General features: G+C 33.1%; 1 protein-coding gene across 4 annotated transcripts in view; it reads right to left on the reverse strand.

Annotated features, from left to right (window-relative positions):
- GALNTL6 (polypeptide N-acetylgalactosaminyltransferase like 6) overlaps positions 1–18,349 on the reverse strand; it is a 1,179,553-nt gene that overhangs the window by 652,075 nt on the left and 509,129 nt on the right. For all 4 annotated transcript variants that reach the window (XM_027068962.2, XM_053216708.1, XM_053216709.1 and 1 more), the window contains one exon: positions 3,068–3,234. In XM_027068962.2, the coding sequence (XP_026924763.1) occupies positions 3,068–3,234 (167 nt within the window). The remainder of the gene's footprint in view (positions 1–3,067; positions 3,235–18,349) is intronic.

Raw genomic sequence — 18,349 nt, forward strand, 5'->3', positions numbered from 1 at the left:
ACACTTTAAATTTTATCTGGCCTACTTAGTTTGATTTTTAAAGAATTGGTGGAAAGACTCTGCATGTTACAGGCTTACAATTTCTGTGTTGTCTACATAAATGTATAAGTATACTTTCAAGTATAACAATTTTTAACAGCATAGCTAGAGATAGGATCAGAATAAAAAGGAGCAGGAAAACTGTCTCTGTCTTAGAGGCTCTGTAAACAAGAGACGTCTTAAGATATCTTCCCTCTCATATAATGGAGAAAATAAACTTGAAAGGAATTTTGATAAACACTCATGTAAGGCCTCTCCTATAATATAGGTGGGTAACATGCTCTTTTTATCCTCCTTTTGATAAACCTCTACAGTGTAATTTTTTTTCCATATCTGTAGTAAGTTACTTGCTTATTGGTAAATTTTGATTTTTTAAATGTTAAAGCAGCCTTAATTTTTCTAACATGCTATGAATTACCACAATTTGTCTTCACAACCCCTCTGACTTCTGTTCCTTCTGGAGATGATAGGTGGGTAGATGGATGAATGGATGGATGGATGGATGGATGGATGGATAGATAAATGATTAAATTGAGAAGATCTCCACAAAAAAGTATGGAGACTTTTTATATTATAATAGTAAGGGAGTATTTGATGAGTAGAAATAGTTGAGAGCAATTACTCTATTTTGCAGTGCACAATTTGCTCAACCATCCAAGGCAGCTCTCCATCCTGACCTCTCTATGAGGAATTACTCAGATAGCTAAGAACTTATCTCCATTTTGATAAAAAATCTAAGACACAGAACTCATTAATCTGATGTCATATAGTTAATAGTTGGTGTTAGAATTGTAGCTTGTGTGTGTCATGTTAATTTTATGATTTCCCACAATTCAGGAAGCAGGACTGATGATTCTTAGGTCCACCTAAATCCTCATATTTTGTCAGAGGAGACTTTTTTTAAATTAAAACAAAAATTTGGAAGAAGAGTCTTTCCTGTTACATGCAACTTTAGAATTATGAAGTATTCTGAGAGATTATAGAACTATTTTTATCACTTATTTCTTTCAAAGTTTACTTTTACACATATTGACAATTTAACACAATAAAAAGCAATATTCAAAAAATTTAACCTTTTGAAGGTTTAATGATCATGAAATAATACTCTTGACTTGATAGTTTATAGGAATACAATATCTATATTAAAGGCTTAACAAAATATTAAAATAATTGTTATCTTTAAAAATGTCCAATAGAAAAGTCAAAATCACCATTACTATCCTAAATATTACTTTTTTCTGTTGTTCTACTTCCCTAACACTAATTATATTAACACTCTTCTGTCACTTACTTCCCAGGTGACATTATATGCAGAAGGATAGTCCATCAAAGTTGCTATTGTACAAAAGATGACAGGGAATTGAAGTCAAGACAAATGCAGATGCCACTATTTTCTCCCCCTTAAAAGATGTTCAATTGAAAAACGCCTCTGAGAACATTCAGCAAAAAATGCTCTGTAAACCACAATTTTCTGCTACCAAGTGCTTCCTACTATATTACCCTCAGGTCAAAATTCCACTGTAATAAACAGTTTACCAAGACAAAGTTAATTATGTAGAAAATGCTCCATAGATACACTATCTTATTTCTCTTAGTACCAGTCAACCACAAAAGACCATTTATCTGGTGATGTGCAGTCCCAGATCTTTCTTCCTCATTTTCATTCTTTTGTTTAAAAGCAAAGTTTAAAGTTTTAGCTGTAACACATTAAATGCTTATTTTTAGCCTGGGGTATTAATGACTACTTGGAAATAAGCAATCTCAATTAGAAAAAAAAAAAAGAAGTCAATGTGTTATTTAAATTAATTTTTTAAGTAATAAATTTCAGTTTTAGTCACTGGCTTGCATTCTCGGGTAGGGTTGAGTGCATATCTACCTAAGCAACACAAGGCAAAAATTGCTTTGAATCAACCTAAATTACCAAGTGAGTAGTTTACTATTTTAATGGAATGATGTTAGATAATCTCATTTTTGTCATATAAATTTCAACACAAATTAATATTAGGTAAATCGTGACTTAGCATTTGAAGCAAATCATTCAAGACTGGAACTCTGTTAAAGAAATCTTAAGATTAACACACTGAGCAATTTTACTTACACAGAATTTTTAGATACTATGAAGAAACTGACATTTTTTCTTCAAATGAAATTTCCAAAACTTTAATTAAGCCACTTGATTTCAAGATGTTTTCTCTTGTGAGGCATAAGAATACTATGCAATTAAACTCTTTTACTGCCATTTTTCTTACAGTAAAGCATAGCTCTTTCATGCAATGAAATATAAGGTAGAACACTGTATTCCCAAATAGATCAACATCATTAGAAAACATTTCTTCCTGTCCACTCACATCAGCCAAGAAAGAGAAACTTTCCTTTCCTTTGAGAACAATTCTCACATTTAGACCAACTATGATCAATGAAGTCCTAATCTCAAGAAACTTTCTATAATTTTATTCCCCTCTTATAAACTACATGATGTTTCTCAGAATGGTAGGTATATTAAAGCTTATGTCAAATTTCCTAATACATACCAGACTTTTTGGTTTATTGTTCAAATATGACAAAATAGCTAGAATTGCCAAATAAAAATATTTGTGTTACTTACAATTTCTAGTATTTATGAAGTGACAAGCACAGACTAGAGTATACCATACTGGTAAATAATAGAGCAGATGTTCCTCAGAAACAAGAACAGATTTTATAAATCTGCTGGAATATCTCCCCATTCATATGTACTTACAATAGCATATTTTGCAGTATTTGTTCTGAAGCTGAAAGTAGAATTTGGGGCATTTTGCCAATACCTATCTAATTTACAACAGAAATGTAATTCAAATTTTCTTATAGTTTCGCAAATGACACCAATACCTTCTCATCCATTGGCCAACACTTATGAAATCACAACACAGACAAAACTTCATAATCACCTTTCAGATAGAATTAGAAATATCACAATAATCTTCTGGCCTTTTTTAAAGCCTGTAATGATTACGTAGGTAATAACAGAATATCATTAACTGTATCTTACCTCTATCACTGAAGTCATCTACTAGAATGATTTCTGCTATCAGACTCTCTGGGGTTCGGTTAATTATACTGTGGATAGTACGCAGGAGTGAAGTCCAACCTTCGTTATGAAATGGGATAATGATGCTGGTGTTTGGCAGCCTTTCCAGGTACATCTTGTGCTTACAACTGGAGATGACATAGAAAGAAAAAAGAGCAATGTCAAATGCAAAACTATAGTGTATCTTACACTGGTATTTACTCACTGTGTTATCCAACATCTGTGAAAAACTGGACTTTGTCTAATACTTTTCCAAACAGAGCTTGTACATGATAATAATTACTCTGTTCATTCATGGAATTCATTAATTATCCCTTTCACATGTGCTCGTAACGAAATAATTATTTATCATTTTTTTGTATCAGGGATTCAAATACTAGGTAAGAAGTGCATTGAAATGTTATGTTCTTGTTAATGTACACTTTTCTTATTGTTACCTAATAGTAATGTGAACACTTTTTACGAGTTAAAATTGTTTCCATTTGGTACATGGTTAAGGTTTAGATAGGTTTCCTGAGAAGTTCTGGAAATCCAACTTCTATAATTATGCTTAGTTGATCAGTTTTGGTTGTGGTATGTTTCAATGGCTGGGTAACATTTAAGTTCTACAAGGAAAACACAGTCTTACAATGAAATAAATGAAGATTTAATCTTAAATAAGCATATACTGATACAACTACATAATAAGATTACTTTAAGATCCAAGCCAGACATTATCACATTTCTTGTGGAAATTTTAACCAGAAATCCCATGTAGCTTTATTCATTATGAAAGAAATCCAAGATACCAAAAAGAATGTAGGCTTTAACTTTTGGCATAGTTAAAAGCGATTTATTATGTGTAATTGCTATTTTTACATATTTATGATTTATTTAATTAATTTATAAGCCACATGAAGGCAGCAACGTGATCTCAAATCTCATGTAATTCCTAGTTCAGCAGGTCACCCAAGCTTTTTTGAGGATGATGAATTCATCTAAGTTTGTGAAATTTTTGAGTTACTTCAAAACTAAAATAGGATAAAATTTCAATCAGTTATCAAATTCAATGATTTTCCTGATATGGATAACCTGATAACAAAAAAGAGAGTGGAAATCTAGAAACAGGCAGTTTCCACTTAAATGCAGAAGGATCTAAGGCTTCAGCTTTTGCCAGGACACTGGCTACTATTTCGTCTAGAGGAGGAAACAAACCATAGCAGGATTTGAAGTATGCTTAGATTCTACCAAAATGTATATACATGCACCAGAACATTCAAAACATTACTTAAAATATTCTTTCCAGTCGTTTCAACACTTTGTTTTACTATGATCTCAAAAGGATATATTAAATACTGCTGTGGAGCTACGGATCTACAATAAGAGATGTTGCCTTACAGCTTGGGAAAACACGACAATGTAATTAAAGCCAGCAAAATTAACTATCCTAGAAAATAAAATAAAATAAAATATTTTAGTTATATAATTTGAAAATACAAACATTTCCTTTTTTATTGTGTCCATTTATTTTTAATCTCAGTGTTTACTATTTATGACAATATCTATAAAACAAGTAGATTTTGATGTTTTAAAATAGGATGAAAAGAATTAGAGAGAAATATTAAAATAATACCATGAAATGGGCATTAAATGCTAGGGAAAAAAACCTGAAATTCATTTTAGGATCAAACAAAATGGTTAAAAAATATATAATAGCATATGAAACAGTGATTTCTAAGGACGTATTGTGAGCTGGATGCTGTCACATAAAATGCACAAGTCTGGAAAAGCGTGCTAAAGTAATTCAACACACCTTGTTATAATTATGTACAGTCACCCATTCTTCTCAACAAAGCCAAAGACCCAAGATTCACTATATCAGTATTCAGGATAATTGCACCTACTCATGCAAACCATCATACCTAACAATGCTCTAGGAATGCAACTGATATTCCCAAAAAGGCAAATTAGTTTTTAATCATTAAGGTGAGACATTATACATATCACGTGCTTATTAAGAAAGAATTGCACTCAGAGCAATACCCTATAAGCAATCAATAGTGACATTTAACAGCTGTATATAATCTATTCAGAAAATAGGCAGACACAAAAGGATGCAAGATTGATCGTATGCAAATAAGGCTTGCCTTCATAAAAATGTTTTCAATTGTTTCTATCTCTGTGAGCTCAAACTATTACCACACATAAGTAAAAAGATCCCTACTACTCATTCATTAAGTCACAATGATCTGCTGAGGTCTGACAGAAGCCAGGATCCAAAATGGAAATACAACAATGAACAAAACGGAAATACAACAATGAACAAAACCTAGTCCCTGAGTTCAAGAGGTTTGTAATAGAATAGGAGATATAGAATGGTAAGTAGAGTTTAATAGGGTGCTATAGGATATTTAAGAGAGCCCCCTGACAGTGTTACAGAAATTCAAGTGAGAGCTGAAGGTGGTCTGCAAAGACAGGTTCAACATATATTTAGGAACAGAGCTGACATGACTTGGTAACTGGGAGAAGTAGTTTAAGGAGGACTCCCATGTTTTGGACACAGGCAATTGATCTTATGAAACACAGAGGGAGGGAGGCAAACCATAAGAGACTCTTGAATACAGAGAACAAACTGACGGTTGATGGGAGGATGGGGGAGAGGGTAAAATGGGTGATGGGCATTGAGGAGGGCACTTGCTGGAATGAGCACTGGGTGTTGTATGTAAGTGATGAACCACGGGAATCTACCCCCAAAACCAAGAGCACCCTTTACACACTGTATGTTAGTCAATTTGACAGTAAAGTATATTAAAAAAGAAAAGAAATACAGACTGACATAAAAACACAGTGTGTGAGGGGCACATCTCAGGATTGCAAGGCTTGAGGGCGAAGGTGAGTTCAATTCTGACCACGTTAAGGTTGAAGTGTCAAATATCCTGCTGAACACAGCAATTATATATATGGTATATACATTTATTTGTCTTATGTATGTATGTATTTATGTATCTATGTTAATATATATGTTTTTGGCTCAAGGTGAAGATGTGTTTTACTGGAGGAACGGGCTTGTGGGTGATAGGCTGTAGCAGATGATGCCAGTGGACCACCAGTATTTCCTTACCATTCACAATCCTGGTACATGCCAAGAGGAACCTCTATAAACCTCTATAGAGGAACCTCTATAAACCCCTATATAGAGGAACCTCTATAACTGCAGTTAGCCAAGTGAGTGCTTTCCCTCATCTCTGAACGGAAACAGATTAGATACTCTGAAGGAAATTAACACCCCTGGAGCAAGTATCAACCAATGAAGGAGGGAAGGTGGAGAATAGACAGTCCTATGGTAAGATAACTGTGAGATGTTTTCTATGATGTGTACCAGAGTTTCCCAGCAAGACTGACTCTCAGGTGCCCACAGAGGTAAGCATCTTGCCAGTGTATCTTTTTACCAGCTACTTTCCCTTCCTGTCTTACTTCCTCATCCAGCCTCCCCAGGTACTTTCTGTGATTCCTCCTCAAAATTACTACAGTCAAACTTGTATCTCAGGATCTGCTTCTCAGGGAAACTGTTCTTAGACATAAGCATATAAATTATACTGCATTTGTCACTTGTCAAAACAGTCTCTTCAATATAGAGTGATGGCCAAAATTCTTTAAGAAACATTACTTTTGTTGTATTATGAAACTTGCAGTTTGTTACACCTGGAGATATTTTTAAATAATGTGCTTTTTAAAAAAATTATGACACATATATTTTATTCTTTCTTTCAACTTCTTAATTACTGATGATGCTCTACTCCAGGTCTTCTCCGTGCCTATAAAATACAACTATAAGGATTTTGTACAGCGTACATATAAAAATAGCCTTATCTGAATTAGCAGACTATTAGGAATAAGGTCACCTCCTTTACATGAATGGGTATAATTTATTTTTTTTTCAATTAGACCACATTGAAAAGTCACTAATATTTTGTGCTGATAATCATTTCTTATACTGAAAAATCAGACTTGATACATCACACTATCTAGGTTCACACTGATGACTTTGCCACTTCTACCTGTGTGACAATGGGCATTTATTTAACTTCCGGAAGACTAGTTCTCTCCTTGCGTTGTGGGGCAACGCAAGGGTAAAAACAAAAACAAAAACAAAAAGCCTTCTCCATAACGCGTTCATGAGAATTAAGTTACACAATCCATGTAAAAAACTGAGTACAGTATCATATCTGATACTAGCAAGGGTTTGATAAAGACTATCATTATTGTTATTGCAGTTATTGTTTTTTTAATTGTTGTTATTTTACCTGTCAAGTCCTCTATAGTAGGAGGTAGGAAACTAGGAGAGACAGGAACTGCATGAGGGAAAGTGAGAGACACTTCAGATATGAAGATGAATAAATTTTGGTTTCTTCCCTTAAGGATTCACAGACCAGTAGGCAGATATATAAAATGATTTGACTCAAATGAGACAAGTGACATAATAGATGGCACTCCGCAATCAGAGCCCAAAGGAAGTATGACTAACTTTGTCTGAAAGAATTAGGGAAGTCTTTATAGATGAGTCTGTATGTGAAGAACAGATCATGTAGGATCTTTAAAGTGATTCTAAGGAATTTGGATGTTAGCCTGAAGTCAATGTGAAATATTTCACATATTGTTAGTGATGAAGAAGACAGGATCACGTTTACATATTCCTCCAGCAGCAGGGCAGACAATGGAGACAGCAGAGATGAAGCAGAAAGATTGGAGATTGTAATAGTTTGGGCAAAAGATAATGAGAGTGCTGATCTGATGTTTACACTAAGGAAAACCAGCCTCTTTGTGACAGGGTTTAATCTGATTGAATTGTATTTAGTCATCCTAGTACTTAACCTGACCAAACAAAATTGAATTTACTCCCAACCTCAGTCACTGGATTCAAGGAGTTGTGCTCTAGATGACTGCTTCTCAGCATTACTAGAGATACTGAAGCATAGCCAAGGCTTTATTAAGAATCTGTGACCTGTGTATTTTAGGCTTAATCTCAAGGCAGGTTGAGAATGGAAGTATGTTAAATACAAAGACAATGTGGTAATATGGAACTGTGTTGAAGAAATTAGTAAAAGAAGTCAAACACAATTTATACATCTATGGTTACAGATAGGTAGCAAATTTACAAAGGGAAAGTAGGGACCAATTAAAACATTTGTCACATTAAGCTTATAGGAATATGAACAAAAATGCCTGTAATTATTGCATTTCACATTGTTGTGCTATTTTAAAATAAGCATTTGCATAAAATTAACTTAGTGTTTAAGAATAGCTTAGAGATGAGCCATTAAAGTAAGAGATGTTATATTACATCTTATCATCAATTTATCTAAAGAGATAGCAAAAACACTCTTCAAATTTTAAATGTACCAGAGAGACAACAGAAATAGTTTAAATTGTTTAAAAAGTTACTTGAGAGAAATGACAAATCATGAAGATATTTTAAAAAGCTAAAAATGTAATGTATAAATATTTTGCTAAGCCATTTTCATTAATGAAAATAGAAACTTTTTCATACTCTTCTATGTTTTCTCCAGACAAAATACACAAAAATTTTCTGCTAATCACTATTGGTATTTGTTAAATTGAGAGATTTAACATTGTTTATTTTAAATATAATGTCATTCCTTTCATACTTACATTAATTTATCTTAATAATTTCATTGGTTTTACCAAAAAAAATGTTTTTTCAACAATAGCAAGAGGTCAAACAATAAATTTTAATTGCAGATATATAAGTACCAGACTTATCAGTATATGTATATTTTTAAAGAGTTATTTGATTATTCATGCAACAAATGTCAACATTTTTACTGTGGATATTTAGCTAAACTTGCATTTGAGGTTCTTAAGTCCTTCACATTCTCCTCACCATCACCTAAACATTCCTTCTTACTGAAGGCTGAATATTTAGTTTTGTCGACACTGTCAAAACACACATTTTTAAGATTCAAATTCTTGCATTGCAAGATTTGAGTAAAATGTTTGGGTGAAAGTTTTTACATATTTCAACCTATAGGTCATTCTATGAGTTTCTTTAAAGTATGCCTTTATTTTTTGTTTTGTTGTTTGTTTTTCTATCTGCTTATATTCAATCTGTTAGGCAGGATGTTATGTTGTGGTCATAAGCAACCCTAAATCCCAATGGCTCAAAACAGTGAATATTCTACCTTGCTGCTTTATTTGTTAACCACTGTTTTAGGCAGGAGAGTCTCTGCTCATTGCAGTCAGTGCAAACTGCCAACATTTTTTACCACAGTTAATCACTCTGCCAGAAGTAAATGAGAACATGGATGGGTCTCATGCTGGTAAATAAATAGCCTGTCTCTAAAATGACATTTTGCTTTCTGCTTACAAGTCATTGGTCAGCATTAGTCACACAGCACAACGGCTCAGGAAATAGAATCCTATATGGTCCAGAGGAAATATAATCAGAAATATTTGGCAAATAACACTAATGAACACAGCTATTTTAGTCTTCTGCCTTCTTTTAATTAAAAAGGAAAAGAAAAAGGAAAAATAGAAATTACCTGTTGAGACTACATTTAGATTAGGTTTAATTAAATCTGTTTAATTTCTTCATAGACAAAAAGTTATAATATTTGAGGTCCTGCATCTACAGAAACATAGCTGCAACCACATTTGAGAGCTGCAAATACATTTCAGAAATCATCAAGTTTAATATCTTATTTAATTGGGAATTGAGGCTCTTAGAGTTTCAGAAAGTTAAACATAAATTATTTTATAGTCAAATTAGCAAAACAGTATACTGGGTGAACAAGTGGTACAATGATGAGGCATTATTCCTGACATAAAAATTTACAATATTTTTAAAAAGTTTATTTTACCTATTTTGAGAGAAAGCAAGTGCGCGTGAGAGAGAACAGTGGAAGAGGGGCAGGGAGATAGGGAGAGAATCCCAAGCAGACTCTGTACTGTCAGTGCAGAGACAGATGCAGGGCTTGATCCCATGAACTGTGAGATCATAACCTGAGATGAAATCAAGAGTCAGATGCTAACTGACTGAGCCACCCAGGTGCCCCCAAATTTACAATTTTTTGAAAAGTATTTGTAACTCACGCAGCTAGATAGCACAGAGCAAAGAATTAGAACCCAATATTCCTCATTTCTGATTATAAAATATTTTGGAAATGTCATCGTCATTCTCTTTGGCCTTTTAGATATCTCCATGTTAATCAATCAACTAAAATTATGTAAAGACTGTAGCAGTTTTTAAAAATTTTTTAATGTTTTTATTTATTTTTGAAGGAGAGGGAGACAGAACATGAGCAGGGGAAGAGCAGGAAGAGAGGGAGACACAGAAGTTGAAGCAGGCTCCAGGCTCTGAGTTGTCAGCACAGAGCCTGATGCAGGGCCCGAACTCAGAAACTGTGAGATCATGACCTGAGCCGATGTCGGATGCTTAACCACTGAGTCATCCAGGTGCCCCAAGACTGTAATATTTTTAAATGAGGTAGGCAATTACTGTATTAACTCATTACTTTTGTGAAATGTATAATCTATTCTCCATAAATATATTTGGAAATAAACCATTTAAGAATATATACAAATAAATGTCTATAACAAAAAAATTATGATAAATTATCATTTGAAAACAGGCCCTAAAAGGGACTGGACCACTGAACCTCTGGACCATCTAGATCACTAACATTATACTATTCAGGGAATAAAATAAGGAGGAATAATTAAATTATTAAAATCAGTGATAGAGAGACAATATTTAAAGCGGCTAGAAAAAAAAAAAAGATATAGAATTCCGGAGGAGAACACAGACTAGAATGGTAGCAGACTTCTTGTTAAAAATAATGCAAAATAGTGAGAAAGTGGGGCAACATCTTTTAGGTACAGAAAAAAAATTTAAGATAAAAATAGTTTTCCTTAGTCAATAAAAATGTATTTCTACAACAAAGGCAAAATGAAAACACTTTAAGATATGCAAATGTGGAATAAACTTATTCATCAGAAAACCTGCATAAAAATAAATGTTATAGGAAGTCCTTCAGAAAATTTATACTAAGTGGAATTCTGTATCTAGACAAAAAATGAAAAAGTAACAGAAAAGGTAATTATATGAGTAAACAATAAAACGACTATTTTATTATTCTATAAAGGTTAACTGATTCATGGACAGCAAAAACGATATCAATGCATTTTGAGATTTATAACATAAATTGAAGCAAAATGTATAGCAACAATAGCATAAGTGCCAGAAGTGGAGAAATGGATGCATGCCTTTCTAAGGTTCTTATACTCTAAATCAAGACATATGATATTACTAAAAGGTAAACCATAATAAATTAATATTATATTCCATCAACCCTAAAGCAACCACTAAAAATAACACAATAAAGAATTATATCTACTTTGCCCTACTAAAAAGTGACATGGAATAATTAAATGTGTAAAGAAGCTACAGACCGTAAAAAGGGAGAATAAGATTAAATAGTAAAAATAGAAAAGCAGTAGTGAAATGGTATATTTGAGCCAACCATATCAATAATTACATTGCATGTAAATGGTCTAAACGTGCAATGGGAAAGATTTCAAGAGTGCCAGCTGCTTCCTCCAAGAAACTCATTTTTAATATAAAGATGCAAATAAGTTTAAAAGAAAATGTACCGAAGATAGAGCATGACAATACTAATAAAAAGAAAGCTAAATTGGTTTTATAGTCCATAAAATAGATCTCAAAGTAAAAAAAAAAAAAATGTGACCAGGATATAAAAGTTCATTTCATGATAGAGATCAATTTGCCAAAAGGACAAACTATACAAAATGTTGCACCTAATAATAGTATCCAAAACTATAAAGCAGAAGTTAACAGAACTTCAAGGAAAAAAAGACAACTCCACAATTATTATAAGAAACTTACTCTTTAGATTTCTTTTGATGCTCTTTCTCCAGTTTCTTAAGGTAAAATAAATTATTGATTTGAGGATTTTTTTTCTCTTTACAAGCATTGAATGACAGACGTGTAGTCGTTCTAAGAATTGTTTTACATATTTAAAAAAATTTGATATTTATTTTTGTGTTCATCTGAAAATATTTTCTAACTTCCCTTGAAACTTGCTTCTGACACACTGATTAGCCAAAAATGTTTTTAATTTACAAATGTTAGTGATCGCTTTATCTTTCTGTTATCACTTTTTTATTACGTTATATTACAGTCAGAAGATATATTTTGTAAGATATCAGTATTTAAAATTCATGGTATTTGTTTTATGACCCAGGATCCAGTCTGTTTTGATGAATATTTTATGAATACTTAAGAGGATATGCATCCTGCTGTTGTTGGGTGGAGTGTTTTCTGTTTATTTTGGGGATTTTTTCCCTTATGTTTCCCCTTTTTTGCATTCTTTGGGTTATTTATACATTTTTTAGCATTCCATCTCAATGTATGTGTTGTGATTTTGATGATATCTTTGCATAATATTTTAGTATTTACTTTAAGGATTATAAAATATATATTTGTGACTAATATTTTACCACTTTACTCTTTAATATAGAACTCTTATTACTATGTAGGGTCCTTTATACTCTCTTCTATGCTGCAGTTGTCTTATATCTATGTACATTGTAAACTACATCAGAAAATATTATATTTTGCTTTCAACTCACACTTGTTTTAAGAAACGCAAGAACTCAGTACTGTTTCAGTGCTATTTTGAATGCTCAAGTCCTTTCCTCCACCTATTGCCATCATTTTTCTTCAGCATTCTCGATCAGCTGAGCCACACATCTGTCTAGGTTTTAGAGTTGAATTCAATGGGTTGAGAATGCATGTGTTTACTCCAACCTACCCAGAGACCAGAATACTCTCAGTAGTCTTTAATACAAATGTAAAATATTTAAAAAAATTTTTTAGATGTTTACTTTTGAGAGAGAGAGAGAGAGAGAGAGAGACAGCAAGGGAGGGGCAGAGACAGAGGGAGACACAGAATCCAAAACAGGCTCCAGGCTCTGAGCTGTCAGCACAGAGCCTGACATGGGGCTTGGACCCATGAGCTGGAGCTGTGAGATCATGACCTGAGCTGAAATCTGATGTTTAACCCACTGAGCCACCCAGGTGCCCCACAAATCTAAAATATTTTATAGCTTCAGGGATCTTCATATTTTCTACTTCATTTTATGACAGTGTCCATTGGATTTTCAAGATAATTTTGCATTTCATCTAAATATCAAATTTTTGGCATGATGATGTTTATACTGTCCCTTCATTAACATTTATACGTCTGGTGGAAGTTTAATGATTTTCAGTCTTTCACAACTGATAAAGGTAATTGGTGGTTTCTCTCTCTTTTGTTTTTACTTAGAAATACCTGCTGGGGATTTAGAAATTTTATTGATCAATATTATTGATCCATTCAATTTCTTGCTATATTTAAATATTTAAAGCTACACATTTGCCTATAAGCACTGCTTTATACGTACAGCACTTAAACTAGTTTTGGTATATATTTTCATTATCATTCCATTTAAAATATTTTTTAATTTTTCTAGTTTAATATTTGACCTGTGAATTTTTCATAAAAGTGTTATTTAATTTTAAATATTTGCATCTTTTCTGCATATATTATTTTTGTTGATTTCTAATTTAATTCAGGTTTGGTCACAGAACATAGTGTTAATTTAATCTATTGAAATTTATTGAGCGTTTGTTTATGTACTAACATATGGTCCATTGGGTAAATATTCCATATGCAACTGAAAAAATTTTATTATGTAATTATTGAATATAGTGTTCAATAAAGGTAAATAAACACAAATTAAGCCAATTTATTGATAATTTTATTTAAATCTCCTATATCCCAATTAAATTTTTGGTTGTCTTTAATTACTGAGAGAGAACTGTTAAAATCTCCAATACATACATTTATTTAAAGACACTCTCAAAAAGTAAAATTCAGCTTAGTGTTTAAAATTACCATGTTGAGAGGCCTCAAAGTAGGTGAATTTATGTCTTTCTCCATTTAGAGTAATACCAAAAAAGTGGAAAAAAAATCTTGCTTTTATATGACTTAACCCCATACACTCTTAATATTTGTTGAGAGGTTTGTTCAAGTAATATTAGCATCTGCAACAGTATTACCACACATTTGCTGATGAAATAACCTGAAGAATGAAGTGGTTGTATGCTTTTAAAGAATCTTTAATTACATTAATGTATTTCAGATTAACATGAGAATATATACACCCCATGTGAAACATAGGAAACTTGAAATATTTTTCATTTAATGCTAAATATGTTAAAATGTCATTACAGAGTAATGACTACAATAAGCAGTCATATTTTGAGCTTCCTTAAGGGGCCACATTCTCCATAATTTTGTGCCATTCTTTAATAATCATGATAATTCTTTGAAATGGTGATGAAGAAAGACCGTGCCAATTCAGGTCCAGTCAATTTCATTAGGATCAGTCCCTGTCATCACAATGTATGCGGGAGGGAAACCAATTCAAAATACTACAATTTGTTTGACTTCATTATTACAGAAAAAAAAAGTACGTTTTGTAATGTACATTTGGAATAAAAGTACATTTTTACCGTGTTATGATACATTTATAAGTGCACCATGGTGAGAACCTTAATAAGTGACTAAGTAATTTATTGCCTCAGTCTATCAAAAGCCATATAAAATGGCTTTTATTGAGAGATGACAGTTCAGGTAGCTTAATTCCCTGAAGTTTGTTTTAAAAAGATTCCTAAATAAGATGAGCAGAATAGCTAAGTATGTTATACTTAGTCAACCACATATTTTTTTTTAAACTTCTCAAGGGAACCACTCATATTTCAGAAGGGGGGACATTTCTTTTTATTGTTTTAACTTTCATCGTGTGATTTCTTATAAAAGCATGTTGGTTCAGCTAAAGTTCTCTCAGCCCCATTCTCAGTAGCAGCAGAATAAAATGTCAACTTGGCATCTGGCTAGTGACAAGCATACTATAGAGCATATCTATATAAGTCATTTCCAGGCACCAATTTACATGGTAATTGTTTTAATGTCAGCATATTCAATTTTCAATGGCTGCTTTCAGTCACACTGTTTTTCTGTTCTAATCTTGCCATGTCAGTCGGTTTTGATAAAGCAGTGATAACTGGCAATTTATTTTGCCTTTGACAGGACTGAAAAATTAGTTTGGAATGCCAAGTATATGTAAGTGTGTTTTTTAGTGAGGGTGGGAGATAATCACAATGCATGCATGTATGCTTGTATATATTTGGTCTTACCTCTTACATGGGAACTATTTTGTAAATTAGTATTTTATATGGTCATATGATTCACACTTTAATGTAATGTGACATTTATGCCTGTACTGAAGAACAAAATAATATTTTGTGCTCACGCAGCTACATGTATATCGTGGCATTGTGGCAGAAACCTAGTGAAGACAGAGGGGAGAGCAAAAAAAAGAGGAGGCCAGAGATAGGCACGGATCAGAATATGGAGGTCGGTGTTGGCGTTTTTTCAGCTATTATTTTCAGTGCGACAAGGAGTCTTTTAGGTATTTTATTATTTTTTTTTAATTTTTTTAATGTTTGTTTATTTTTGAGAGAGAGAGAGTGAGACAGAGTGTGAGCGGGGGGGAGAGCCAGAGAGAGAGGGAGACACAGAATCTGAAGCAGGCTCCAGGCTCTGAGTTGTCAGCACAGAGCCGCAGGAGGGGCTCCGCCAGGAACCATGAGAATATGACCTGAGCTGAAGTCAGCCGCTTTTCCGACTGAGCCACCCAGGCGCCCTCTTTTAGGTATTTTAGATAGGGGGGATGTAATGATCCTCCTTAATTCTGAAAGCTCACTGTTGCTCACTCTGCTGAATGCATTGTGCAAGAGCGAGAGGGAATGTGTGAGGTCCAATTATGAGGTCATTCTAGGATTCCAATTAAGAAATGACAGTGGGGGGTACCTGGGTGGCTCAGTCGTTAGGCATCTGACTTCAGCTCAAGTCATGATCTCTCTGTCCATGAGTTCAAGCCCTGCATGGGGCTCTGTGCTGACAGCTCAGTACCTGGAGCCCGCTTTGGATTCTGTGTCTCCCTTTCTCTCTGCCTCTCCCCCACTTGCACTCTCTCTCTCTCTCTCAAAAAAAATAAACATTAAAAAAATTTTTTTAATAAAAAAAGAGAAATGATAGTGGATACAGTTGAGATTAAGGAGAATGCATGCATTTGAGGCCCTTTAGCTCTACATTTTGGATACAGAATTAATAGGCCTTGGTAGATGAGATCAGTAAGTAGAGAATAAATAAAATGAGGAAACTGGAGGCCAGTGCTGAGCATCAGTGAATTTTAATATATATATAGCCATCAGATAAAGACAAACTGTTTGTGAATGAGACTGGAAAGACCTGGGGATAAAAAGCAAGTGTTTCCTTGAAACAGAGACAAGAGTGCTTAAAAATGAGAGAAGGGACAAAGTCTAGTGTCGCTGCAAAGTTTGACGAGACTTTTAAATATACTGGATTTTGGCAACATGGAAATCATTCGTGACTTTGGCAAGAAAAAAGAATGATGGCACAGTAGTGTCTTGAGTCAAATTAGGACTTCTGAAGAGTTGAAAGGGAGTTGAGGAAGTTAATATCTAGGATAGACATTCAGGCTGACAGCTGGAGGAAAAATAGGTTAAGAAGTCATCTTACCGATGGGGACGTACCAATGCTTTTTATCATATATGATTAAATTTTAGCCAGGATAATAAAATATAAAAATTAAGAGCTAAATTCTCCACTTCTGTAGAAAATACTGAACACTTCTAAATAATAGGCACTTATCACCATGTACCAGTTACAAAACTGTAGAGATGAGTACTTATTACATTGACTCAGATGATAAGGTCTATTAGAGGAAATAATCACTTGATTTGGTAATAATAAAGAAGCAAAATAAAGTTATTTGACTTGGAGAAAACTGAGAGAGATATATTTTTAAAATTTAAAATTTTAAAGAGATAAATTTTTAAAATTTAAAAATAAGAATATATTTATCAATTCAAAAAGAAATCTCATACCCTCATGCCCTTCCCCTTATCCCCTCACATTCCTTAAGTAACCATTGCCTACTTTTTGTTTCTATAGATTTCCTTATTCTAGACATTCACATGAAGAGAATCATATATTATGTGGAATTTGGGGTCTGGTTTTCATTTAGCACAATGTCTTCAAAGTTAATCCAAGATGTAGTATTTGTCATTATTGTATTCCTGAATAATCTCTCAGTGTATGGATACACTACATTTTGTTTATACATTCATCTATCAGTGGACATTTGGGTTTTCCCATCTTTCAGCTATCATGAATAATGCTGCTATAAATTCATGTGTAATTTTTGTGGTTTTCATTTCTATTGGGTGTATACCTAGACATAGAATTGCTAGGTCATATGGTAATTCTGTAATTACCATGGTAATAATGGTAATTATGGTAACTTAGTTGTTTGAGGAACTGCTTTCCATTTGGAAATAGTTGGAGTTGCTTTCCAACTATTTTCCAAACCATTGACATCATTTTGCATTCCCACCAATGTATGGATGTATGCAATGTATGCAATGTATGAGGTTTCCAATTTCTCTACATCCTTGCCAACATTTATCATCTGAACTTTTGGCTCTAGTCATCATACTGGATGTGAAGTACTATCTCATTTTGGTTTTGATGTTTTGTTTCTAATGACTAATGATGTTGGGCATCCTTTCATGGATATGGCCATTTGTTTACCTTATTTGGAATATTCAGATCATTTGCCCATATTTTAACTGGGTTATTCACCTTTTTATTATTGAAATATAAGAACTCTTTATGTATTTTAGATACAAGTCCTGTAGCAAATATATGATTTGCAAATATTTTATTCTGTGGGTTTCATTTTGCCTTTCTGATAGCATACTTTGAGACATAAGAGTTTTTCATTTTGATGAAGCCAAATTTATCTATTTTTTCTTGTGTTGCTAATACTTTGGTATTATATCTAAGAATACTATGTCAAATAAAAAGTTATGAAGATTTATTTCCACCTTTTCTTCTTTTACCACTTACACTGAGGTCTTGGATACATTTTGTGCTGATTTTTATGTTGTCTGAGGTAAGGGTCTAACATCATCATTCTTTTGCATGTGGTTACCTAGGTCAGTACCAATCATTTGAAAAAAACTATTTTTTCCACATTTACTAGTTTTTGCACCCTTGTCAAAAAATCACTTAATCATGGATGCATAGAATT

This window comes from Acinonyx jubatus, chromosome B1, assembly GCF_027475565.1.
Source record: "Acinonyx jubatus isolate Ajub_Pintada_27869175 chromosome B1, VMU_Ajub_asm_v1.0, whole genome shotgun sequence".
Classification (NCBI taxonomy): domain Eukaryota; kingdom Metazoa; phylum Chordata; class Mammalia; order Carnivora; family Felidae; genus Acinonyx; species Acinonyx jubatus.